General features: G+C 42.9%; 1 protein-coding gene across 2 annotated transcripts in view; it reads left to right on the forward strand.

Annotated features, from left to right (window-relative positions):
• The first annotated feature begins 7092 nt into the window (after nt 1-7092).
• The window catches only part of acap3a (ArfGAP with coiled-coil, ankyrin repeat and PH domains 3a), a 60067-nt gene continuing 40997 nt past the window's right edge, over nt 7093-26162 (forward strand). For both annotated transcript variants that reach the window (XM_027288601.1, XM_027288602.1), the window contains exon 1: nt 7093-7374. In XM_027288601.1, coding sequence (XP_027144402.1) covers nt 7328-7374 — 47 coding nt within the window. In that variant the 5' untranslated portion in view covers nt 7093-7327. The remainder of the gene's footprint in view (nt 7375-26162) is intronic.

Here is a 26162-nt window from a genome sequence, read left to right on the forward strand (position 1 = left end):
AGCCTCTTCTTTAAAGGCCTTTTTGTTATTGCCGAACAGGCGACGTCAGGATGATCAGGCCACATTGTTCTTTTGGTGATACAGCATCGGCCAAATAATTTATTTTTCTGAAGAAGTCAGCAACTTTCCTTCTCCAATGATGGAAATTTTTACTTCCAGCGGTGGTCAACGCTTCGACCCTACACGGCCCTGTCACCGTTTGTTGACCTCCTCCATCCTTACACCTGCCGGGAAGGATCTGGAGTGCCTTTTGGGGGGCATCTGAATATTTGACAGCGGTCAAGCTGACGCAGTGAAACAGACATCCTGGAAAGTACTTTCCTTTGTCTCTGTTCCAGCTTTGACCCAGCGCTCACCCTGTCCACTCTTTATGAGATCCTGTCACTTTGTCCCTCACGGGGTTCACCGACAGGAACAACCATTTGAAGAGCTCTCCAGTCGATGAAGAGCCGGAGCAACGCTGAAGAGCTTTGGGCTCTAAAGTCCGTAACTTCTTAAGTAATTAGGCTTACCGTAACATGATTAACACAGAAAGAAACCAAGGTCAGAACTTTTAATGACTCACTGCTCCAGAGGGAGTCTGTTTGTTATAGTACAGTATGTACTTAACGAAAGCCCCAAATCCTGCCAGCCCCCCCCTCCTCAACTGTGATCTTATTTCTCAGAAAGAAAATGAATTAAGACAACATCATGCACTTATTAGAGGAGCATGGAAACAGATGAATCCCAGACCCTCTGCCAGATTATTTTGCTGCAGCAGCAGCAGCGATGCCATGAAGCCGATGCTGGAAGGCGTACGACCCCCTCAGGAGCGATGCTCAGAGGCAGAGAGGCACTTTGGCAGAGACATTAGCAACATGGGCTAATGTACATCGCCATGGCTGTTAAATAAGTCAGCAGTGATGTTAGAATGACTGCAAACTGCTTCTGGCAATGAGGGGGGTTTCAAAATCACAAAGGTCATGTGTCAAGGGCTCTTGGATGTGACCCAGTATGCAGAACAAGGATATAATTTATTAAAATAACATTTATTATCATACATGCAGTATCATTTAGTGGAGTGGTTCCCGATGTTTTCTTCTTGGGGCCCTTAAAAGGAAGCTATGCCACGTTGTGACCACCACTTTTCAACCATAAAATAACAGATTTAAATCATGTTGATACTACACTGACTTGCTGCCCCAGCCAGCTGAATGCTGACGGGGAATGTCGTGCCAGAACAGGAGCTGGGCAAGCGGGCAATGTAACCAGTCTCAGCAGCCTTTATGGACATAATGGCAGAGGAGAAGTGAGTGAAGAGGACGCTGACGGAGGAAGCTAAGAAATAAAAAGGACAAAGTGAGCGAGCAAGAAGCCGCCGGACAAGAGTAAATCCTGGACTGACTTTTAGTGGTTGGTGAGAGCTTGGTGAAATAAAAGGCTGAAAGACAGACGCCGAGCTGGGCTGACTGCTGTGGGATCACTCTGAAACTGGAGACGCTAAATCACAAAATACCAATCTATGTAGCGTTGCTGTAACGTTTTCTGGAGGTATCGCTTCTCTGTAATGAACATAAATGAAAAAAGGTAAAAGAAATGATGATCCAACGTGAATGTCAGCCAATTAATTCATCATTATGTCCCTACAAAAAAACAGATAAATTTGCATTTTTTAGTGACTATTTCTTGGCCAGGACCACTAACAGAGTCTCTGCTGCTTCCCTGACAATTAGAAACTGGCCAAGAAATAGTTCAACACATTAAACAAATGAGATACAACATATTTAATGATCACCCTAGAGTGTCTCCATACATCCGTAGGCCTAAGCACACTTACATATCACCCACAGAGTGAGCGCAGCAGTCCTATGTCAGGATTAAAATGATTTAAAAATACATTTTGGAGTATGCATGCATAATACAGAGCATCCATGCAGCATCCGTACATGCCTCATTGCTCGTGGCTTGTTGAGCCGTGCACCTGCAGTCAGTAGGGATAACATTACAAGCTGTGTGCAGCTCTCTCCAGCAGACCAAAGAGGGGAGCAAAAGTAGGTCACCCTCCCAGAGACCCGCACATCTCTCCCAGTGATTCCTTTAGCGCAGCAGTGCTTGTTTCTGCCATTAGAGGGCTTCTTATGGGAGCAGAAATGGGAGTTGACAGCTCTTTTTTTTATGCACAAAGGAAGAAAAGCTTCATCTTTGCTGCTGTTGGATGCCACGCCGGAAACAAAAACAGCAGGAGATGGGTCATGAACAGTCCATGACTGATACGATAGCTGGGCAGTCTCCACTGTAAACTACCTTCCTGTCAAGTGTCCCGTTCTGTCCAAAATATGACTCACAATCTGCCCCAAAACCCTCACAAATCTTTAGGAGAACGTCAGACGTGTCGGGAAATACATGGATTTATTTTCTTGCTTAAATTTAGACGAGTATAGTGATACCTTCCCCATATCTGTTCATTGGATATTAGCTTACATGCTGATGTTTAACAGGTGTAATGTTCACCATCTTGGTTTAGCATGCACATTTGCTAATTAGCACAAATTTGAGTTAAATATGAAGTACCAGCCAACAGCAGGCTAGCTTAGCTTAGCATAAAGACTGGGAGGGAAAGACAAGTCCAGAGCGGTATAGATTACATGCATGCTCCTGAGTTTGCTCTCAGGTTTCCTCAGCAGTGCACTTTGAGATCAGCCGACTGCTGACTCAACAGCTTCATCAAGAAGAAGAAGGTGCTTTGATCTGAGATTAGTAAAAAGGAACTGAGGATGAGGCGGGGAGGGAGAGAGGGGGGAGAGTATGGGGGGAGTCAAAAGACTGAGAAATGGTGCTATTTTAGTCCCCAAAGTGGTAAAAGAAGAGAAAACAGAGCCGAGGTATTGGTGGAGCGCCTGCTTTTAACGCCTCAGGCTTCCTCTGTATAAGCGGCGATAGGTTTTATAATCTCCAGGTTATGGTGGAATTGATTTTTGACCTCCAGCAGGTGAAGTTGGACATTTAAACATGGGGACTTATGGAGACTGACTCACTTCTGGATTCAGCCTCAAGTGGACGTTTGAGGACCTGCGGTTTTTGGCACTTCCGCGTTGGCTTCACTTCACAACCACAGTGGCTGCCGATTGCCCGCAACCCTAAATTGCAATTGTTGCAATTCACTCTGAAGGGACCATGAATGTCTGCACCACATTTCAAGGCAATCCATGCAATAGTTGTCAAGACATTTCACTCAAGATGGCGCAAGACTAAATGAAGCCAGTCGCCTGGGAACCATGACCGTCTATACAACATTTCATGACAATCTATCCCATTGTTATCATCAATGCTGCCACCACCGTGGTTAAAAAAGCAAACAATTAACCCAGCAAACTACTGCAACAGCTGATAAAGTCTGTATAGTTCCTCAGAGATTCAGCGACAGATCATGGCATTCAGTCAAGACACCTCCGTGGAGACAGGATGAGATCATCTCCATTCATGGCCTGAGCCGCAGCCCCCTTTTAAAAAAAAAGCCGGGATAGGAAGGAACAATGGCGCTCTATGAAAACCTGCAGTGAAATCTAAAGCAGGCGCTCTTTCTCCAAGCTTTCCCGTTTCCTGTGAATTAATAATAGCCTTGGTGGGGAAATGGCTTCTCTTAAGACAGCCTCATTTAACAGCTGCATGGGAAAGTAGACAGATATAGCAGCCCGAGGATGCGTTGAAGGTGTAAAGGTTTCTTCAGTGTTTTGAAATCGAGCAATTAGTTTCACTGAGTCAGGCTTTCACGTTAAATAGATTTCACAGCTTGCACAGCAGTAAAACATGCTGATGTGACACGGAGAACATACAGTACTGTAGAGGTGTGAAGAAGAGGAATCTGACTGCGGGGAGCATCTCTGAACCAAAAGCAGTAACTGAAGCCGTCGTGGGCGTTTGCTTATTCATCGCTTCAGTTTGCACAAGAGAGAGTTTAAAAATACCTTCATCGCATTTCTCGGATGGATTTGTAGCTGAAAAATTCAAGCGGCGACGTCTGTGGCTTTGAAGTGAAGCCAAGAGAAGTGCCAAGAAACTGCAGTTCCTCAAACGTCCTCTTGAGGCTGGCTCCAGAAGTGAGTCAGTCTCCATAAGTCCCCATGTTAGACAGCAGAAATAAACATGTTTACAGCCTGGTATAAAAAAACTGTTTTGGTCTCTGTAGCTAATTTCCCCGTTCATGACAACTGTACTGAGGGTGAAACCTGTAGGCGTCGTCACAGATACAATGTCCATGTTTTATACAGTCTATGCTACTTTTAACGGGAAATGATGGTGAAAAGTAACATTTACTCGAGTACTGTGATTGAGTATAATGTTTATGTAGCCTACTTGTACTTGTACTACGTTATGCTACTAAAAACTGCCACCACAACATTTTAGAGGTAAATACTGAACTTTTTACTCACTAGGCTTACAATATGTTGTGGTTTTGTTCATATTAGGCATCTTTCAGACCGCCTCAGGTCCACCAATGACCCACGTCTTTGCCCATTTTTAGATTAGCCCAGGAGGTGGCGGAGGTAGGACTGCCATGCTTCACTACGGCTCTTCAGAAACCTGTGGATGAAGTCACGGATACGATGTCCATATTTATACAGTCTATGCATGAAACATATTTGGCTACTTTTAAAGGGAAATGATGGTGAAAAGTAACATTTACTCGAGTGCTGCGATTGAGTATAATTTTTATGTAGGCTACTTGTACTTCATGTTATGCTACTAAAAACTGCTACCACAACATTTTAAAGGTAAATATTGAACTTTTTACTTACTAGGCTACAAAACATGTATGTGTAAGCCTACAATATGTTGTGGTTTTGTTCATTAATCATATTAGGCCTCAGGTCCACCAATGATGGACGTCTTTGCCCATTTTTAGATTAGCCAGGAGGCGGCGGAGGCAGGACCGCCATGCTTCACGTCACAGATATGACGTCCATATTTATATAGTCTATGGAAAAATCTCAGGCACAATGAGCTGAAAAACGAAAAGAATAGCAAAATAAGAGCGACTGTGATCGTCAGTACAGCAAAGCACCTGTGATTATTCTCTGTTTGTATCCATGGTAACTGAAACTTAAATGTTTTTGCTTGTTGTTTTAATAGAAATCAATGAAAAATGTCTGAATCTCGTCGTTAAATGTGTTTCACGTGTCCGTGGAGGGAACCCGTGCTGTATTCATTCAAACGAGCTCGAACGTGACGTCAGCGTTCCACTCGTTCTCATGCACGCGGTTGAGCGCGTGGTGCTTTCAAGTTCCCTCGGAAATTTTAGGGGTTTTTTAAATTATTTTTTTAGGGAAGTTTTACGTTTTCCACAGAAGGCCTACAGACGTCAGAAAACGAAAAGAAAATAGAAACAAAGGACAAACACACACACAAAAAAAGAAAAGGACATATTTAAAGAAAAACAATCACTTACACACAACACATCGTAGCACAAATACTCGATGAAGCAACGAGAGAGAGAGAGGTCAGGATCAATGTGAACCTGCTATTCATCAGAAAATGTATCACCCATCATGCCATATTCAACTTTCACCTGAGGCCCAGTGTCTGACTTCACGAGCCTAAGAATCACTTGGAACTGTTGATTGTTAAAGTTGATACAAATTGTGTACACAATAACACTTTTCTGCTGTTAAATGACTTCATTTGCTGTAATCGATGGTGGATGTTGTGTATTTAAACACACGCTGAAGATACTTTACTTGAAAACATTGATGTTTACAAGTAAAAGTCATGCATTCAAAAAGGTCCAGTCTCTTGGAGCCAAACACAACAGGAAGCCAGACACTTTCAATTTACTGTGAAATGTGAACGGTCCATTTTGAATGACTTTTACTTGTAATGGAATACACCAATACACACATCATAATGAGTAGTTTTACTCTTGGTATACTTTGATGTTGTACTTTTGGACTTTGGACGTTAACATTTTGAATGCATTGCTTTGACCTGAATATTTCGACATTGTGGTATTACTACTTTGAGTAAAAGTTTCAAGTACTTCTTCTACTACATCTGGCATGTAGTGGAGTAAACATAAACAAAAGTGGAATATATCGTAGGCTTATACATTCATAACATGTTTTGTAGCTGATTTTAATCTTTAAAGTACCAACTGATGTTGAATCAATGTAGTGAAGTAAAAAGTCTAATATTTCCCTCTGAAGTGTTGTGGTACAAGTATTTATCAGCATTAAATTAATGTTCTCATGTAAAGTACAAGTACCTACAAATTATTCTTAAGTAACTACTTTTCACCTAGCTATAGAGACCAAAACAGAAAAAGATTCAGACATTTTTCATTGATTTCTATTAAAACAACATACAAAAACATTTAAGTTTCAGTTACCATGGATACAAACAGAGAATAATCACACGGTGGTTTGCTGTACTGACGATCACAGTCGCTCTTATTTTGCTATTCTTTGCGTTTTCAGCTGATTGTGCTTGAGTTTTTTCCATAGACTGTATAAATATGGACGTTGTATCCATGGTTTCCACAGGTTTCTGAAGAGCCGTAGTGAAGCATGGCAGTGCTGCCTCCGCCACCTCCCGGCTAATCTAAAAATGGGCAAAGACGCGGGTCATTGGTGGACCTGAGGCGGTCTGAAAGATGCCTAATAAGATTAATGAACAAAAACACTACATATTGTAGGCTTATACATACATGTTTTGTAGCCTAGTGAGTAAAAAAGTGTGAAAAAGTTCAATATTTACCTCTGAAATTGTGGTGGCAGTTTTTAGTAGCATAACGTAAAGTACAAGTAGCCTACATAAAAATTATACTCAATCACAGCACTCGAGTAAATGTTACTTTTCACCATCATTTCCCTTTAAAAGTAGCCAAACATGTTTCATGCATAGACTGTATAAAACACGGACATCATTTTTTGTACCAGGCTGTAAACATGTTTATTTCTGCTGTGAAGTTGGACATTTAAACATGAAGACTTATGGAGACTGACTCACTTCTGGAGCCAGCCTCAAGTGGACGTTTGAGGAACTGCAGTATTTTTGATACTTGTGCACTGGCTTTACTTCACAGCTACTTGGTCCATACGTCAGACGTGGCATCTTAAAACTCCGAGCTTGGCCTGAACGCAGCACGGGAGAGGGGGGTCCAGTACTGAGTGAGGCGGCTCCGGAGCTTCAGAGCGGGGACTGAGTGAGTGAGTGAGCCGCTGCAGGAGCCGCCGCAGACGGAGGGAAAGGAACCAGTGTGTCGGATACTTTTAACATCATCTCTGCTTCGCGCCACCCGGGACATGAAATCTGTATTTTAACCGCGTTAGAGAGAAACTTCCCTCAGCCCAAGATGACGGTGGATTTTGAAGAATGTATTAAAGATTCACCCCGATTTAGGTAAGAACACCAAACTCTGAATTCACACAACACACGAGAGGAGATCTGTGGCTGTTTGAGGGTTAATCCACATTATTCTCGTCCATGCGTGTCCATGTGTGTCCTCTGTTTATGCTGCATGTTGGACTGAAGTGCGACCCGCTGTCCTCACAGCTCAGTGGGATTAATAATCCGATAAATGGTGTCTGGGTAACAATTAACAGTCAGATCTGAGGGTGTTTCCACAGTCGTGCGGGCATGGTGGTGATGAGCAATGCAGCCATATGAGCTGTCACATGGGAGCTGCTGAGCTCAAAGTGTCATCTGATGGTCCAAACTGTTTTTATCAGAGGGTTTGATAAGATCCAGGAGAAATAAAGGATGATTTACTGTAAGGAAATAACTCATATGACTGTGTTGATTTGCCTATAAATGGCCAAAGGATGCAGTTCAAATTAAAGCTGCAGCTGATGGTTTTTTATTTTTGATTAGTCTGATCTATAAAATGTCAGAAAAGGTGAAACAACCAAAAAAAAGCTCAAAAATCTTCATTTTTGGCTTGTTTGTTTATAATTTTTAGACATTATGTAGACAGAGTCAGTTGATTTTTATGTTTTCTGTCATTTAAACTGATTAAACTGATCGTTTTTGGGTCTAAGCCCTTAAAAATGAAGGTTTGATAGGAGCCTTTTTCCAAGTTTTTCCCAATATCGTTGTTAACTGAATATTTTTCTGTTTTTTAGCTGTTGGTTGGCGATGTCAAGACATGACGGTTGGCTCTTGGAATGTGATTGTAGTTTTTATTTCTTTTTACTATATTTTTGACATTAGAACGACAAACATATTGAATTGAACTGTCAAAAAAATTGTTTTTATTTAGTTGCAACCAAGTGTTATGCAGGATTAAGAGCGTGGACGCTTTGACAGGTGGGTGACATTACAGATGGTTTGTTTGTGCAACCAGGCGTCATTCAGCCCGCCAATGATCCATGACGCATATTCTGGGCTCTCCAGATACGTTGTCCATTCTTTATACTGTCAGTGATTCAAATATTTGGATATTAACCGTTACCATTAGAAACAACACCACAGCAATCATTTCTACACACAGCCATGGGTTAGTTAAGAGATTCGGCGTATAGCAGCTGTTTGTTGAAGCTGAACCAAAGCTGTTCAAACTTCCCCCAAAACCACGTCATGTTGTTACAAAGGCTCACTTAAAAACCAGTAATGAGTACTCCAAAGAATGTTTAAATGGATTATTAAAGATAAAAAGGTTCTTCAAACCACCAAATGTTCTGCAGTTGTGACTTAAAGAACCTTAAACAGCAGAAAAATGGTTCCTAAGGACAAAAATGTTCTCCAGAGAACCAGTTAAAAAGAAAATAGTTCCTAAAATCAGAGGTGATCTTCTCAGATATCTTGTTTTGTTCAACAAACCTTCAAATAAACCCTCAAATATTCAGTTTACTATCACAAATAGTCACAGTTAAGAGTCTGGAACCAACAAATTTCAGGGTTTTTTTGCTTTAAACAAGACAGAAATGATCATTTATCAAACTACTTGCTGATCTATCAGCTCCAGTTCAAACAGTATCGCTGATCGTTGGATCAGAGGAAACTCAACGCTTCCCTGACGCAGCTCTTGCCAAAGTCCATGACCGTTGTGCACCAAAGGTTACATAAATAAGGCAGGAATTCTCTACACACACATCTAAACCTGGTCCTCTGCAGCCCAACCAGTCTCAGAGGGGGCGATGATTTATACACAAGGGCAGCAGTGGAAGCACCGATACAACAACGTAAAGACGGATTCAGAAGTCCTACGTTCAACGTATGCATGATGTCACCCACAAGTTATCAAGCCCATTGTGGAGGCTCCGGATGCCGCTATTACCTCAAAAAGTACAAAATATGCCTCTAAAAACGCCTCTAAAATAGAAGTACTCGAGTGTTTGAGTAAATATACTTTCCAACAGTGGCCTTGTGTGAGCTCCCGGAGATAAAAATCTCCCAAATCAAAGACTTCCAGTCTTGGCAGCAGCACCTTAATGACTGCCATCTGGGCCGGAGAAAGGTCCATCTCAGGAAGCGCTGAGCGAAGGGTATTCGCACTAACCATGTCTGTCCTTGTTTCATATGCTAAGCAGCGAGACTAGCTGCATGCTAAAGAGTCACTTACCTCTTTATTCAAAGGCCAGAGACGCCTCACTGTTCATTTCTGTAATAACCTGGTGGCTAGTGGTGAATTTCTCTAGCCGATAAGCTAACCGTCAGTCACAACAGCTCCTGGCACTTTTCTTTATTTTCTATCTACTGTTAATGTTTACTCTAGTGTTTTTGTAATTATTTCACAACATTTTGGTCAATAAAAAGTCGTTAAAGAGGGAAAATAACGTTCTCCAAGCTAACACGCCTGGCTAATGGTTAGTTAGCAAACTTGTTAGCGTAGCTCAGTCGCAGAGGAGTCAATAAAGTCACGCAGTTTGTTGAAAAAGACGTATTTGTACTGAATTCTTAAATATGTTGGTTAAAATGTTATTAAAAAGGGAAAATAACGCTCTCCAAGCTAACACGCTTGCTAACAGTCAGTTAGTTAGCTGTTAGCTTAGCCTGGTGGCTAGTGGTGAACCGCATTAGCTTGCAAGCTAACCGTTAGCTCATTTACAACAGCTATTTTCTGTCTACTGTTCGTCATTTTATCAAAACAAAGTTACTGAAGAGGGAAAATAACGTTCTCCGAGCTAACACGCTTGGCTAATGGTTAGTTAGCAAACTTGTTAGCGTAGCTCAGTCGCAGAGGAGTCAATAAAGTCACGCAGTTTGTACTGAATTTTTAAATATGTTGGATCTTTGAACACTTTTAATCACTACATTTGTGAACCTAGCGTCTGACTTTTATACATTAGCAACCTGGTGGCTAGCGGTGCAGCTTGCAAGCTAACCGTTACAGCTCCTGGAGCTTCTGTCTATTTTATTTTTGTCTATTTTTATTGTCTACTGTTTGTCATTTCATCAATACAAAGTTACTGAAGAGGGAAAATAACGTTCTCCGAGCTAAGACACTTAGTTAGCAAACTGGTAAGCTTAGCTCAATCGCAGAGGAGTCAACAAATCCACACAGTTTGTTGAAAAAGACGTATTTGTACATTAAATATGTTGGATCTTTGAACACTTTACATTTGTGAACCCAGTGTTTTACCAGTGATTAACATTAGCGGCCTTTGGTAGCTCAGTCACAACAGCTCCTGGAGCTTTTCTTTGTTTTCCATTTGCTGTTAATCTTTAATATTTAATGGTGAATGAAAATACGCTTCCTCCTCCTCTTCGTTGTATACTTCAGCCTGAGAGGATCAAACACCGGCTCTTACACGCTCCATGTTCAGTTATCGTGAGCTTTTCCTCCAGTTTACATTAAAGAGTCTTTTATCTGCTTGACCAGGATGTTTAAAAGACTCAAAGAGACAAAGTAAACGCGTGTTCTCGTAGCCACTGAAGCCTGTAACGGTGTTTTCACAGAGCATTCAAATGGCTCCTTTGTGGAGCTAAAAGCAAGGCAGTGCAATGCAGTGTTATGTAACAAGCCTGGAGGTGGATGACTGGAAGGAAGCAACAGGAAAATCAAGGCCTTTTCGCTGTTAGCATTGGCACGACGCTTCGCTTCCTACACGTGTAAAATCATGCAGGAAATCAGTTATCTCTCACATGCTCCCGTACACGTTAACTCGAGCTTGAACCCTTTTTTTAATCTGCTGTTCAAGCTCTTCTCCGCAACAACAACAACAACACAATGAATCACCAGTCCAGTCTGAGATCTGTTGAACAAACTGTGTACTCTGTGTTTGTCTCTATGGATACTTCTGACTCGGACAGATGTGATGCTCTCCACATCTGTTTTGGGAAAGTGGTCCGTAATGATTACATGGCCGCAGGAACTCGAGTGTTTGTGTTTGCTCCGGCACAACATTGGCAAACGTTTGAGCTGTTTTCTCCCCACTGACATGTTAATTTGAGGTCACGCTCGCGTGCTGTTGGAGGATAATAATGAGATCTCACTCGCAAATAACCAGAGTAGTCAGCTAGTAGATTTGTTAGCTTAGCTTGGTTGCAAAGGATTTCATAAATGAGTCTGTTCAAAAGACACATTTGTACCATCAGGTTGTATCTGATAACTGTCTGTACACCATGTCTGTTTTGTGATAAAGTAAGATGGATGATGCTAATAAGTAGGGATGTAACGATGCATCGTGACACGATTAAAAATCGGTACAAATGCGTGACGACTCGCATTGGTTGACGGAAAAAATGAGTCACGATTCTTGGCGAATGGGAACCCGCACAGCGCGTGCTCTCACTGGTCAAACAGGCTTCTCGGCGCGTTGCGTGAACGGGGCATATTTGGTCCGTCCGCACGCGACTTCAAACCCACCGGGAGTGTTTCAGGAGCGACTCTTAGCCCGCCAGACTTTGTTTACTTGCTCAGTTTTGGCTTGCTTTTTCTGTGTCTGGCTTTCGCCCGCTCGAGGTGCTCTGTGGAAATTGACGCGTGCTGCTCGCAAGTTTTAATGTTTTTATTTTATTGTTATGTATATAACTCAAATCAAGAAAGTTAATTTAGAGCCCTGGTTACGCCTCCTCGTGAGCGAAAACTGCACATCACAGCAGTTAACAGCAGTTTATTGTGAGATTGTTTCTAAAAAAGCAGATATTTGTCATGTGTTTTGTTGTTTAAGATGTAAGTTGCGCTTTATATAAGAAAACACAAACAGTTTGAGAGTTTCTGTAAAGAAAGATTTTTCCTACAAATTCCTACAAATAGAAAGTATAATAAATATAATAATTTAATTTGGTCATAATTTGTCTGTAGCTCATTTTGATTTTTAAAAAATTGTGAAAAAAATCGTATCGTGAACAAAAAACCGTGACTCGAATCGAGTCGTGAGTTGAGTGTATCGTTACATCCCTACTAATAAGCTACGATAGCTTCCTCTATTCCGAACTCTTTGGCTCGACGTCCACTCAGGACAGCTTGCTGTGGTCGTTGGTTGTTAAACTTGCACCTTTGGCCGTGGGATCAGCTTTATTTCTTTATTTACTGAGTGCAGTTGATGTTTGTTTTATATAGATGTTGAAAATCCGGTCTGAAAAGTTAGTGCATTTTTGATTTATGACGGACCGCTGAGATACTCAAAGTTCATCAGAGCTTCAGGTTTGCATGTTTGCAGACTCATGGAGAGTTGGTCGAACCCTCACACCCTCACCACACTGGATTGTTTGCATTTGTTGGTGAGCTGTTTCGCCCCGGCACATATGTGTGTGTGGTGTCTTTCCCTTATGCAAATTCAGGTCTGCGGTTGCTGGTGAGGGGTTGGATCTGATGGGATTGGGATTGGCTGCGAGATCCTCCGCATCCTCTCCCGGTCGACCAATCCGCGGAGCCCAAAAGGGCAATTTAAACAGCAGCCGCCAGAGCATCGTGGCGGCTTCGTTTTGTATTATGGTTATGAGCTCGCCTCGTTTCGTCTTGTTAAAATCGTGTTTCGAAAGTGTTTAGGGATTAGTTTAGATATATTTACTGATGAGGAGATTTTCTGTTAGACCCATTAGTTTAGGGGTGCTGTTTTGATGTGTGTTTTGTTATTTAGTGTTAGTTAGACTTAGTTAGTGAGGTTTTTCTTTCTCGTTTTGGTTTTCTAGTTAGGCTCTGTTAGAGTTCTCTTTTTGTTATATTTGTTTGTTCGTTTAACAGCACTCGCTCGCCCTTAGTTCCCTTATGCCTCACCTCCTTTTGTTAAAACGATCTGAACTTTCATTTAATAAAATACTTTTGTTTAATAACCTTAAAATCTGGTTTTATGTTACTTCTTTTCTTACCCTGAGATATGGTCTTAACAAGTATTCATATATCATTGACGCGCCTTCTGCTTTTTGGCGGGATCGTGTGTCCTCTGAGTCCTCGAGCAGAATGTGAGTATTGTCCGGAGGGCTTCTTACTTCCGCTGAGAGACAGACTCTTTTCTCTGAGTCTGAATGGCCTCTGGAGGCTGAGAGCCTCGATGATCCTTCTTCCTTTCCCCTTCATGTGAACAGCAGCTGGGGCAAGGCAAGGCCGCCTTTATGGTGACGGGTTTGTCATTGAGTCATGAGAGCCGCGACTGGCCCGGGAATCCAAGGCCGATGACCCGCGGCGTGTTTCGTCCAGCGTCCATGGGAGAACGACTGGATGGATCTGTGACATGAAGTCAGATGACAGTGTGAGGCGAGGGGGGTGTATGTCAAATTCCCGGAGTCGCCTGGTATGAAGGAATGCGGAGCATTCGGTGTCGTCTGGCTTTGTACGAGATGAATTAACTCACTGCCTGTGTGGTGGAAATGAAGTTGTACGGTCTAAAAGTGCTGATGTACGGCAGGAATGCATGCAGAGGGAATGTTAGAACATGACACATGTGTGCAAAATCATGTATGAAGTGATGAAAATAACATGAAATTAAACTTTTAGTCCAGTATTTGATCAGTTGATCAACATAAAATGTAAAATATCTAAATATTTCTATGTAATATCGTAGTTAACGGAATATTTTTGGGGTTTTCAGCTGTTGGTTGGCGTTTTCAAGACGTGACGCTCGACTCAACTCTATTTTTTTTTTAATGATATTTTGATATTAGAACGACAAAAACGTGACTTGAATAGTAGTTAATAAAATAATCAGCCACTTGGCTGTGAAGTGCCAAAAACTGCAGTTCCTCAAACGTCCACTTGAGGCTGGCTCCAGAAGTGAGTCAGTCTCCGTAAGTCCCCATGTTAGACAGCAGAAATAAACATGTTTACAGCCTGGTACAAAAAACAGTTTTGGTCTCTGTAGCTAATTTCCCCGTTCATGACAACTGTACTGAGGGTGAATTTATATACAACTCACCTGTTCACATTATATTAAGGCTTAAAGTTATGCAGGATTATATCTGTACATAATAAAATGCAGATCACTGTGCGGCTGCTCTACGTGCTCTGCATCGTGGTGAGCTCCGACGCTTCATCTGGTCTCGTCCTGTGAAGATGAAAGCCGTCTCTGCAGGAGGCCGACAATGCCGTGATTAAGAAATCACCCTGCCCCGTGTATCATCACATCTGTTTGCAGTCTTTCACAACGATGACACCGATTGGACGCTAAGCCTCCAGGTGTGACACCTCGCTGAATGTGGGCCAATCCCTGATTAAGACACACGCCTGCCATCAAACCACACACTGCTGCTTTAACCCCCCATCGCTTTCGTTCACCTGCAGAGAGCTCGGCGATGGTGCCACTGAGCCTTCGTGGTCGTTAAATCAAATTAAAATATCAGAATAAATGAGTGTAATCACAAGCAGAGGTCATTCATCTGGATAGCGGGTGATTTTAAAAATGCATGCACGTCTATAAATAATTAAGAGATCAGCTGCAGTTATGAGAAGATGGGAGTGATGGAGAACAGCTTGATATCATTACAATAACCCTCCACCCTTCACTGGCCGGAGTCTTGGGTGGAGTCCTGTTGGCTGAGCAGAAGGGCAGCTGACACAGATTCACGGCGGAAGGAGGTCAGTCTGAAATGGAGCAGAAGCAACAAGAGCTCGCAGCAGAAATCCCTTCCAGCTCCGTGCAGCTGGAGACGGAAGATCCTCCAAGAAACGTCCTCCAACCGTCCAGAAAGAGTTTGTCAACACGAAGAGCCATCTGTACCATCGTTAATATCACATGTACAGACCCTAACACAGACGGACAGAGCACATCTTGAAATATTAAGAATAGATCCAGAATGAGTCCGGTACTTTCCAGTTTAACTGTAACCACGAGCATGTAGCCTTGTTCTAACTGGCAGTGTAAAGGCCCCAAATATTCTGCACCTTTTTAAAAGATGCTGAATTAACTACTCAGTATCAATATTTTACTTTTTAAAGGTCACATTTAACCGGTTTATCGCGACGTCTATATCCTGAACACGTTCATGTTGTCTGTGAGGTCACAGAACGTTTAATTTATTCATACACTGTTTCTATTTATATGTCCTATATGTGGAAAGTTAATTGCTGATTTGTGTAAATGCAGATTAATCTCCGGTGAAACGCTTTCAGGATGCAGAGGATGATCCCTTAGCTCTTTTTGTGTGTGTGTGTGTGTGTGTGTGTGGAAGCCTCGCCACGGGAGTCCTCCGGTTTGTCCCTCTCATTTCATTTTAATGAATAGCAAGACGTTTCACACACTGCTCGCACTGAAAAAGCAGCCGCTAATCTGCTTCTGTGGGACATCCTGAGAGACGACAAAGGCCGCGATGTGTCAGGGCGAAAGAGCGTGAACGGTTTATTAAGTGCGATGAAATCTGCAGCACGGCTGCTCAGTTCCTCTTCTTTCAAATCAGCCGTCCGGTGTTGCCACAGGTTGCGCATGCTGTGCCCGCAGACATTGAATCAGCGCTATGGCAACATCTTGAGCCCTGAAATGATGGATGAGTTGTAGTAAATTGGCATTAGTATTCCTATCACAACCCACGGCAAAGGAGACCAGCGATGACTAATGCGAGGCAGGGGACTTCGAAAACAAGAGCAGGGCCAAGCGAGCGCACCGAGCTGATTTTTAACGCCGATAATCCGAAGCGTTTGGTCTGACTTCACAGTGTGGGTGAACAAAATCGCTCACAACTCGGCATTTGTTTTCCCTCGCAGATTGGATTATGGTAATGGAGACAGAACATCTGATCTCAATTCAGTGTGGCTGTAGATCTCAGATGTCTCGCACTGTTTGGAGGAAGAAAATCCACTTTTCCACCCCTCTTGATATGTAAGAGAAGGGCTCCAATTTGCCCTCGATCATGTGTTTTTTGTCCCCAGAAACACGAGAGACATGTTGGAAATGTGCGTCAGTGGAGCATAGCTAACATCTGGATTAGTATAGTTTGGATTAGTCTCATCTGTGCACCTTCGACCTTTTCTGACCCCACACAGAGGGAGTTAAGCCTCGGCTGCAACGTGACTCCGTGTGGGGCTGCTGCCGGTTGTGAAATGGACTGTAATTCACAGTTAATATAAATAGTCTGACTAATGTTCCTGCTGGATTATCCACACTGTAAAATAGAGCAGGCGAGTCGTCCTCTCTCAAATACAAGGAAAAAAAAAACGGATATTCATCGTTTTGGCCCGGGTGCAGTTAGCTTAGTGGTAACTTCAGTTTGGTCATTATTTATTGGTTTATGTGCTTCAACCACAAGGAAGTAGCTACGTAGTTAATAATTTCGTCTGCACAGTGTGTTTTATTTTGAAAATCGATCGGATTCTCTATGCCGTTTGCGTGTCTGTCTTCCGGATAACTTGACCAGCTCTGCGCTGCACGACGTGGCGACTATCACCTGGACCGAACGCAAAGTAAAGTTTAGAGGCATTGCGGTTGGACACAAAGACAACGGAAAGACTCGATTAAGATGCGAAGACGCGTACGCACGAGTCGGCTTCAACTCTCCAGTTATCTCGGGGTTACATAAACATACAGAGAGGTTTTGAGCTTAGTCAGAGGATCAACACCAACACAAACCCACACACATGGTCGGTGCGTCCATTGGGAGCACGGTAACACAAGGTGGACACACTTTATATTTAACGGACAGACATGAGAGTGGATCTTTAATCGAACTCTCTGCCAGCGAATAAAAGAACTATTGTTTTAACTTGAACTGTTTAAAGTGTGTCCTCGCTCTCGACCTACAAGGTTCGAGCTTTAGGTTGTTGGAATCAGATTAAGCCGTATCAGGTTTTCTCATTAGAGGTGCGGTGTGTTTTAGCCTGGACGGCATTTCACAGATCGCCTTCTTACTAATTGGAAAATACCCAATTTCCTCAGCACGTAGCGGCCACATCCCCTCAATCTCGTGGCTCATCTCTCAGCTGCTCGCCCTCCAGTCGAAGGCAGCACGTGGGGGGGGGTTAGGACGATGACTTGGCTCGGCTCGGCTCGGCGGTCGTGGCTGTCCGTGAGTCATTTTGTCAGCAGACACAGTGACCTGGATTTGGTCTCACCACAAAGTCTTGATAAATAAAATAAGCTTTACACGTAGTTGAATCTGTGTTTGACAGGACGAATAAAAAAAAAAAAAAAGGCTGAAGAGAGAGTTATGACTAACAGATTTTCAGATGACCGGGGCTGCGATCTCACGAAGGGGGGAAAGTGGCTGGGTAGTTTCCAGGTGTGTCAACATCAGCCCACGCTGCATGTTTATCACCCATCGAGTCAGGAAATGGGATGAAGTTATTGATAGAAGCAGGGATTTCATTGTTTGTCGTCACCTTGGGGGATATAAACGGACTGTATACGTCCAACGCGGAGCCGTTACCCTGAAAATACGAAGGCTCCACAGGCACTTAGCTCCGTTTTGAAATGCTGAATCACACGTGTACAAGCATCTGTTTTTGATTTGTTCCATCCCTCTCACTCTCTCTGCCTCATACTCTCCCCTTCTCTTCCCCTTTTCCATCCTCCCTGCATGCCTGCCTTCCTCTCTCTCTCTCTCTCTCTCCGTGTGTGCGGGGGCAGGCTGCTGGTCGTGGCTGGGCCCAGAACCGGGTCTAGGGACAGGCCAGGAAATGCGTCAGTCCGCTCAAATATTAAAAGCAGGTTCGGTTAGTAAAAAAGGGGCGAATCCCCAAAGAGACGATGTGTGCGAGGGAAAGTTGCTGACTCCCCCGTTATGACACCCCGGCATTGATTCACAACATTAATCCCTTAAACAACTTCCAGCGTTAATAAAACTTCAATGACTGCATGCAAGAAGAGTATTTACTCAGACACGCTGGATAAGTGAGGAAACATGTTGTGTACTGGTGGGTAAAGAAGAGTTTGTAGCGCTGAAATGACCTCAGTTGACCTTTGTTACATTTAAATGTAAGTATTTTATTAATGAATTAATCATATGGAGTCATTTTCAAGAAAGTATTCAAATATTTTATGGTTCCACAGTCACAAATGTGAGAACTTGTTTTAAATGTCAGTAAATTAAATCAAGTTTTGGATTGTTAATCTGTCAGAACAAGACATTTAAAGACTCGAATTATGATGGGTTTCCATATAATGCAGTTCCTCAAACGTCCACTTGAGGCTGGCTCCAGAAGTGAGTCAGTCTCCATAAGTCCCCATGTTAGACAGCAGAAATAAACATGTTTACAGCCTGGTACAAAAAACAGTTTTGGTCTCTGTAGCTAATTTCCCCGTTCATGACAACTGTACTGAGGGTGAATTTATATACAACTCACCTGTTCACATTATATTAAGGCTTAAAGTTATGCAGGATTAAGAGCGTGGACGCTTTGATTGACAGGTAGGTGTCGTTACAGATGGCTCGTTTAAGCAACCAGGCGTCATTCAACCTACCTTTGCCCATTTCAAGATGGTGGTGACCATTAAGTGACGTCACGGATACTACGTCCATGTTTTATACAGTCTGTGGTCTATAGTATCTACTGTTGTCCGATGTTTTACAGACCAAACTATTAGCAGATTAAACGGAAGTAACTGTTCGTCGTTAGTTCTTGTGTTTGGGTCCGATAATTCTGCAAAAATACCCACGCTTTGTACGTCAACTTGAAAACTTCTATTTTTTAGTTTTTTGACGTTCATACAGTTAATTAGAGTCCAGTTTTAAGTAAATTATTATCCAGGCTAATCGTTTGAGTCACTTTTCAAACAGAAATGGTTGGACGTTCCACCAACGGGGAACAACAGATGAGAAAAGTTTCGATTGCCCTTGGAGGAGGTAACATATGTCTGTATGAGGGCGTTCAAGTAGACTACTTTGTAGTCAGCATCAGAGATTTGAAGTAAACAAGGGCTGCTACAGGTAGCAAGTGGAGCTCAATGAGCATGTGACCTTTTGGGTTGATTGAAGACCAGGCGGGCCACTACGATCTGGATCATCTGAAAGGGTTTCACTGTGCACGTCAGGGGGACGTTTCTTGGATTTTGAGCTGTTGTTCGCATCAAATAAGAGATTTGAAGACGTCACCTTGGGCACAACTTCTTCTGGATAGAGTTCTGATGGACAGTTTTTGTTATTTTACAGACAATTAACTTAAAAAGTAACCCGAAAATAATGGTCAGTCACATTCTTCAGCCTGAATTTTACATCTAACTTGTGTTTTCATTGTTTCCTCTGCTGTTGGTGTTTGCTGTGGTTCTCCCTGGAGAGTGTGGTTTGCTGAACAGACCAATGAGTCGTGACTTAACTTCATTTTTTCTCACAAAGCTGTGTAATTCTGCTGTTTTCTTTGCTCGCTCTGATTCTGGCAGCGTCGCTTCGATCCTCTGGGGAGTCGTTTTCCAGTGCCATGTCTCAGCTTTGTTAACCGAGGACGGGGCCATGCTATCCCACGCTTCTATCCACGTTTAAAGCTCCAATCTCAGGTTGAGCAGCACAAACTTCAGGCTCCATGTTTTTCCAGGATCCTCCCATGCTTCCTCGCTGATAGTGTCCGGGTGACACGTCAACATTCAGGTTCATGGACTAATGTGAAGGGATCGTAGGTCATGTAGGGTGACATGTTACTGATTTCCAGAGGAAACACCTGGAGGGTTGGGGGCGGGGGTTGAGGAAACCCTGAAGGAAGTGACAGGATCCCTCACCTCTCCTGTTGTCTTTGACACCCGTGACGTGATGTACGAACACGCTCTATCTCTACACTGACGTTATCATTTATTTATTTTATATCTACACTGTAACCTTTTGCACATTATGGCACGGCTATCTGCACTTTATCTGTTTTTCTGTGGTGGTTTTGTTTGTTTTGTTGTGCATGTCCCTACTTGTTTATTTATGTGTGCACACTATGGGGGGGCTTGTAATCTCATTGTACTTGTATAATGACAATAAAGGCATTCTATTCTATTCTATTCTATTCTATTCTATTCTATTCTATTCTACACGCTAATCCAAACCATGAATCTGTCTCCGAGGCAGTTAAATCTCGGATCAAATGTGAAACAGCAGACTTCCAGTTTTCATGTTTCGAGTCTGACGAGAATGAAATCAGCGTAATTCACGTGGAAACTGCTGCTGCTGCTGTTGTTTCTGCAAGCTCCATCTCTCAAACTTTCAGACAGGAAAGAGCTTGAATGCTTCACACGTCTGGTATGTCTTTCTAGTGCAAGCCAAGCTGCATGTTTAGCCCACAAAAATGCCGGGAAGACTCCCAGCTCAGCCCCACCACCACCGACGGCGGCGGACACATCACGCCTGTGTGGGGATTTTCACTGAGCTATTTCACCAAAATGTCAGGGTGTTACGCTGTAGGATTGGCTCACTGCGAGTCGTTTTTCAGCCCAGAAAAAACAAAAAGGCAGCGAGGAGCACCACGTCTGTAGGCTTTATTGTCTTCCTCCCTTCAATGGAACATTGTCCAGGCCGTTTCTCACAGCCTGGGCCTCCTCTGGATCCTCCGCGTGTGTGTTCCTTCTTACGTCCCGAATATCTTCATTGACATTTTTGTGTGTTGTCGTCATCTCAGACCACCCTGACTTAATATAAACCTGCGCCGCCAGCCGAGACCTCTCATATCCTGACCTTTCTCTGGCCCGTCAGCCTTTCTAGCTGCTATTTTTTAACCCCACGATGATCAACAGTGTCGCTCTCCCTCCCTCCACCCTCCTTCTTACAATACCGTTGTGACGTCGAACACATCCTCTCGCGTCCTATGTAATAATAAACACACGATTTGAGGCCGTCTGCTCGAGTCTGCTTCCGTTGTGATGATGGACGGGAAGCACTCGCGGGCCGCACTCATTCATTGGTGTAAACGTCACTGAAAAGGGTTAATCTGTGTCACATTTCCTCTACACGACCGTCTTTGTTGGCTCCCTGTCTGAAGTGTCATTTCCCCCGTGGTCTGTGGTGGCCTAATTGCCCAAACCCCTCCACCACCACCACCCCCATAGCTGATGGGGGGGATGGATGGAGCTGGCATTGTGTTCTGCTTGGCGAATACACCCAGCTGGTTTGTTAAAAAGCCTAACTGCAACTGATATTTAATGACTTTCTCTATGCCGTGTGCCAGACTTGACCGTCATGCAGTGATAAGATGATCTGACCTTCGTCCAAGAGTCCTACACAAGAGTTTAGGTTTGTTAAATCAGTGTTTTTATTACCTTTACTAGCAGCGGAGCAAAGTCAGTCCACTTTGGTCGAAGCTGAAATATCTCAAGAACTATTGGATGCATATTTTGTATGTTCATGGTCTCCAGAGGATGAATTCCACTAACTTTCAATCACTTTGGTGATCCAACTCAATTTGATAAGTTTTAAGTTTTTTTATTTATTGAATAATCTAGTAATTTCAGTACTTCAAGTGTTAAACCTGAAGCAGCTTCCAGCTTCTCGGTCTGTTTTAGCTGTTTACATTCTGGTATCGCCCTACCATTGCTCAAGAAGAGCAGAGAGACACTGTGGTATGTTGAAAAAACAATAATTTGAATGTGATATTTGGTCAAGTCCAGTTTCAGACTGTTGCATCACACCAGCACTGATGTGTTCTCCATCAGAGAGTGAAAGTAGCAGGACTGTTGGTTCTTCCTGTTCGTATCAAAGTGGGAGTTGTTGTCTATGGGATTTCCAGAATGACTTCACCGCTGACCCACAACAACTCGAGGTCATGCAGGACTCTCTGGCCACGTTCCCATTCATTCATTCATTGTGTACTTTTTTTTTCAGCCGCATTCCAGGTCAGCTTCCAAGAACCATAGCATCAGCAGGAAGTCCAATAAAGTCCCTGTAAATACTGCATGCTCCCTGAGTTTATGGTCGTATTATACAGTAGATTTAGCTCTTTGTCTGGGCCGAGTGTCATCACTTGTTGCTTACTGATCTCTATAATCTCCTGAGCTGTGGTTGTATTCCTCGGTACAGGCTGGGGATGTATTAGTAAGCTAATAGAGCTCCGACCACAAAGCTCCAGCGGCTTTTAGAGACATGAATGGTGTTTGGAAAACTGCTAGAGGAACAAACCACATTAAATCTGTCCTTCAAGACTAAATTGAATTCGCAGTTTACTGTCTGCTGTCAGATGCCAGATCATTCCCACTTGTTAACCTTCCCGAAGCTGACAGTTAAGTTACAGCGTCCATGGAGAAAATTGGAAAATTTGTGCTGAGGGAGTAAATTAATGAGCTGATAATTAAGTTCGAACTTTCTCTTGAGACTGGAAGAGTTAAACTGAATTACGTAGAAATTCAGGCTGATCTATATGTTTAATTAAAGGACCAAAGAAACGAATATGATCCAAGCGGAGGCTGAAACTGACTTTAGTTAGTTGTTATTATCTGATTACTTCTTAGTTAAGCGCCTGTAAAATTAATGTAAATAAAGAAAATTGTCAATTACAACTTTATCCAGAGGAAGTTCTGACCAAGGTGACATCTTCAAATGTCTTATTTGATCCAACCAAAATCCAAAAATCTGAAGAAAAAACAATATAAAAATTTTATTAGCGAAGCTGGCACAAGAAAAGAGGTGCATTTTTGATTGAAAAGCTACTCAAAACATTAGTTTAGAGGATAATTTACTTAAAACAGGGCCTAATTTTTAACCATTTAGGCGATAAGTGTCAGAATATGGTTCAAAAGAACTCAAAGTGAATGTTTTAAATGCAATGATATAAAACAGAGAAAATCTGTATTTGTGAACCTGAAAACAGATAAACTTAATTACCACCAGTTAACAGCAGGATTTAACCAGCTTTCACTGCCCAGGCAGAGGTGGTTTGCTGAAGAGTCGTCAGGGAAGACTGACTGAGTCGCGGTGACTTTCCCACATAACTTCAAAGCTCTTTTCCCATATGAGTTGCCAAAGACACACTACCTGCTACCACATTACTGTTTATGTAATATAAATGTGGGTTGCTCAAAATTTCATCAAATACTCACCGTAGATAAACAACAGGACTTACCCGACTCTCACTGCTGGAGACGGAGGCTGTTTTCTCTGGGATAGTTTGCCGAAGAGTCGTCAGGTCGCCAACTTTTCAAAATAAATTCAATCTTTTCTTGTGTAAATTGACAAATACGCTACTACTAATATTGTGGTAGTAGGGAGTAGGCCCACAACATGGGTCGTCACCATCAGTAAACAGTGGGACTTTCCCATTTGCTTGGTGGTGTTCGCCGAAGAGTCGACAGGTCGAGCAGACTTTTCCAAATATAAAAATCGAAGATCTTTTTTCCATATAAGTTGCCAAAGATAAAACTTGCTACCACATTGTTTTTTTGTTATAGCAATGTGAGTTGCTGGAAATTCCATCACATAATCCCCATAGATAACAGAAACTCTCACTGCCCTGACGGAGGCTGTTCGCCGAAGAGTCGGCAGGGAGAACTTTTCACATGTAAACTGAGTGAATTTGAGAGATTGTAGCTGTATTTTTGTTTGTTCTTATGAGGGAATATCTGAATTAAACACTGCAATTAAGACTATCACCAGACTGATCCTTTAAAATGTGGCATCAAACTAAACTTTCAAGCGATGCTGCACAAAATGTTTTGCACCCGATTTCATCACTCGTACGGTTTGCGGTGCAGTACGGCTCGAGATGCTCCTAAAACACGCTCGTTATAAAGGTAACGGATGATGTGCTCTTTCTTTCTCGTAATAAATAAGACGTGAAGTCGATTTTTAGACACTATGAGTCTCTCGAACGACGTGTCTTCAGCACTGAAACCCATCCAGACGTCTGACTGCAGCATGAAAGGCGATATTGTGCAGAAGACGTCTGTTCCACAGCTGACCTGTAGTTAAAGCTTTGAAATATTAGTGGAAAGGCTGACACAGGAAAGAAAACCCTCACAGATCCAAACTCTGATGCAGCAGGAGAGAAACTTTCTGCCACATTACGGACATTCAGGGATTTATAATTGTGGAGTTTGAGTTTGAGCTCTCGCTTTGAATCGAGAACAGAAAGTATTTCACCTAATAACTCTGGCTGTGCTCGGGTCGTGTACCCTTAAATCAATCTGTCTGTGCAGAGGCTAAAATTAGATAATCCAGATGTTTTGCCATTTGTCTGCTGCTGCACAAATCGCAGTGCCAGACGAGTTATAAATGGAAACAATGTCGTTATTTTAGACATTTAAAAAAAAAATCTCAGCGGATGACTTGAAGGAGGAGAAAACAGCAGCGCTTGTCACAGTCGCATATTTTGTACTTTAAAGGGCTTTTTTTAAATCACAGAGTAACTCATCGAGTCATGTGGATGCCTTTGTATCCGCCTGCATGTTGTCTTGGTGTCTCGGTCCGTTTGCTGGATTTCAAAAAGAGCGGGAAAGGCCTCTTCAGCTGTTGCCGTTGGTCTCTCTCTCTCTCTCTGTGTGTGGCTGTGAAACAAACGAGGGGAGACAGTTATTTTCTTTTGGCAGGCTAACCCACTTCTTGTCTGAGTGCACCTCCTGAAGCCTGGAGTGCGATCAGACGAGGCGAGGCTGAGGGCAGCTGCTGGCTCCCCAGGGACCGGGTCACTCCTGCAGGGTCGGCGTGGGGTCATGAATCAGGGTTTGGCAGTCGGTGTTTACTGTACGTGTGCACGAGGTGTGGTGCGTTAACTTTTGGCGGCTGTCGGTTGGTCAGTTCACCCCTTTGGTCCATGTTCAAATATCTCATCACTCCCTGGATGGATTGAATGAAAATGTCCCCAGAGGATGTACCGTGATCTTCCTGACTCACCCTCTCGGCCACCATGAAGTTCATTTTATTCTATTTTGAATGTCTCTCGCCAAGGGAGGGTCTGAAAATATGCACACGTGTTGTTCAAGGTCCAACAAGTTTGTATCTCTATCACAAACCGGAGGTATGAAAAAACGCTAATTTCCCTGGCAACAGTCAGTCATTAAGTTGCATGATGGGAAATGTAGTATCCACTGTTTTGCGATCATGCTAGGCACTGAAAGTGAGGACGTGTGCACATTTGCCTGGCAGTGAGAGTCTAATGTTTGAGTGGCATGATGGGAAATGTAGTATCGTGTTTTTGGATCTTACTAGGATACGAGTAGTATGATGGGAAGTGTAGTATCCAGTGTTTTGGGGTCATACTAGCGACTAAAGATCTGAATATCTCTTCAGCTGCGTCAGTTTTGACCATTTGAATCGGTGGTTCTCTTCAGCTGCGTCAGTTTTGACCATTTGAATCGGTGGTTGTTGTTGTTGTTGTTGTGACTCCCTGAACTTTATGGACGTCCAGTACATGTCTTTATGATTTCACAATTGAACAGTTTTAATGTTCAGATGTTGTAACTGATTCATAGGGAACACACTGTGACCAGAACGAGTTACTTTAGTTTTTAGTTTGCCGATGTATCAGGCTCTTTATTATGTGCAGGATATTATGATGTGGTCCTCTTCTGATATGACTGAGGATCTTCTTCGACCACAGCCACATAAAATCAGTCAGTAAAAGCAGCTATAAAACGTATTTAGTGCCTTTTAATTACTCTTGGTTTTCCTTGGCAGTTGAAGCGTCTGAGTGTGATACACCAGTACAACATCACTGGCTTTAATCCGCTAATAAAAACTCATTAATTAACCCTTTATTAAATATGTATCTGCTTCTGTTTGTGGCTTCACTGGATGAAACAAACACTAAATGTGTTTTTTTTTTGGGGGGGGGCTGATTTCTGAAGAGATGCTGAGGCTGCTCGTTCTCTCTGGATTTATGTGCTGCGGTCTGCGGCGTGCATTGAAGCACCACACAGCCAACCCATGAGTGCAGGAGGGAGAGCTGGCAGAGGTGTGGCAGGGCCTGAGGAGGTGGAGGAGGT

The sequence above is a fragment of the Larimichthys crocea genome, chromosome XV (genome assembly GCF_000972845.2).
Source record: "Larimichthys crocea isolate SSNF chromosome XV, L_crocea_2.0, whole genome shotgun sequence".
Lineage (NCBI taxonomy): Eukaryota > Metazoa > Chordata > Actinopteri > Sciaenidae > Larimichthys > Larimichthys crocea.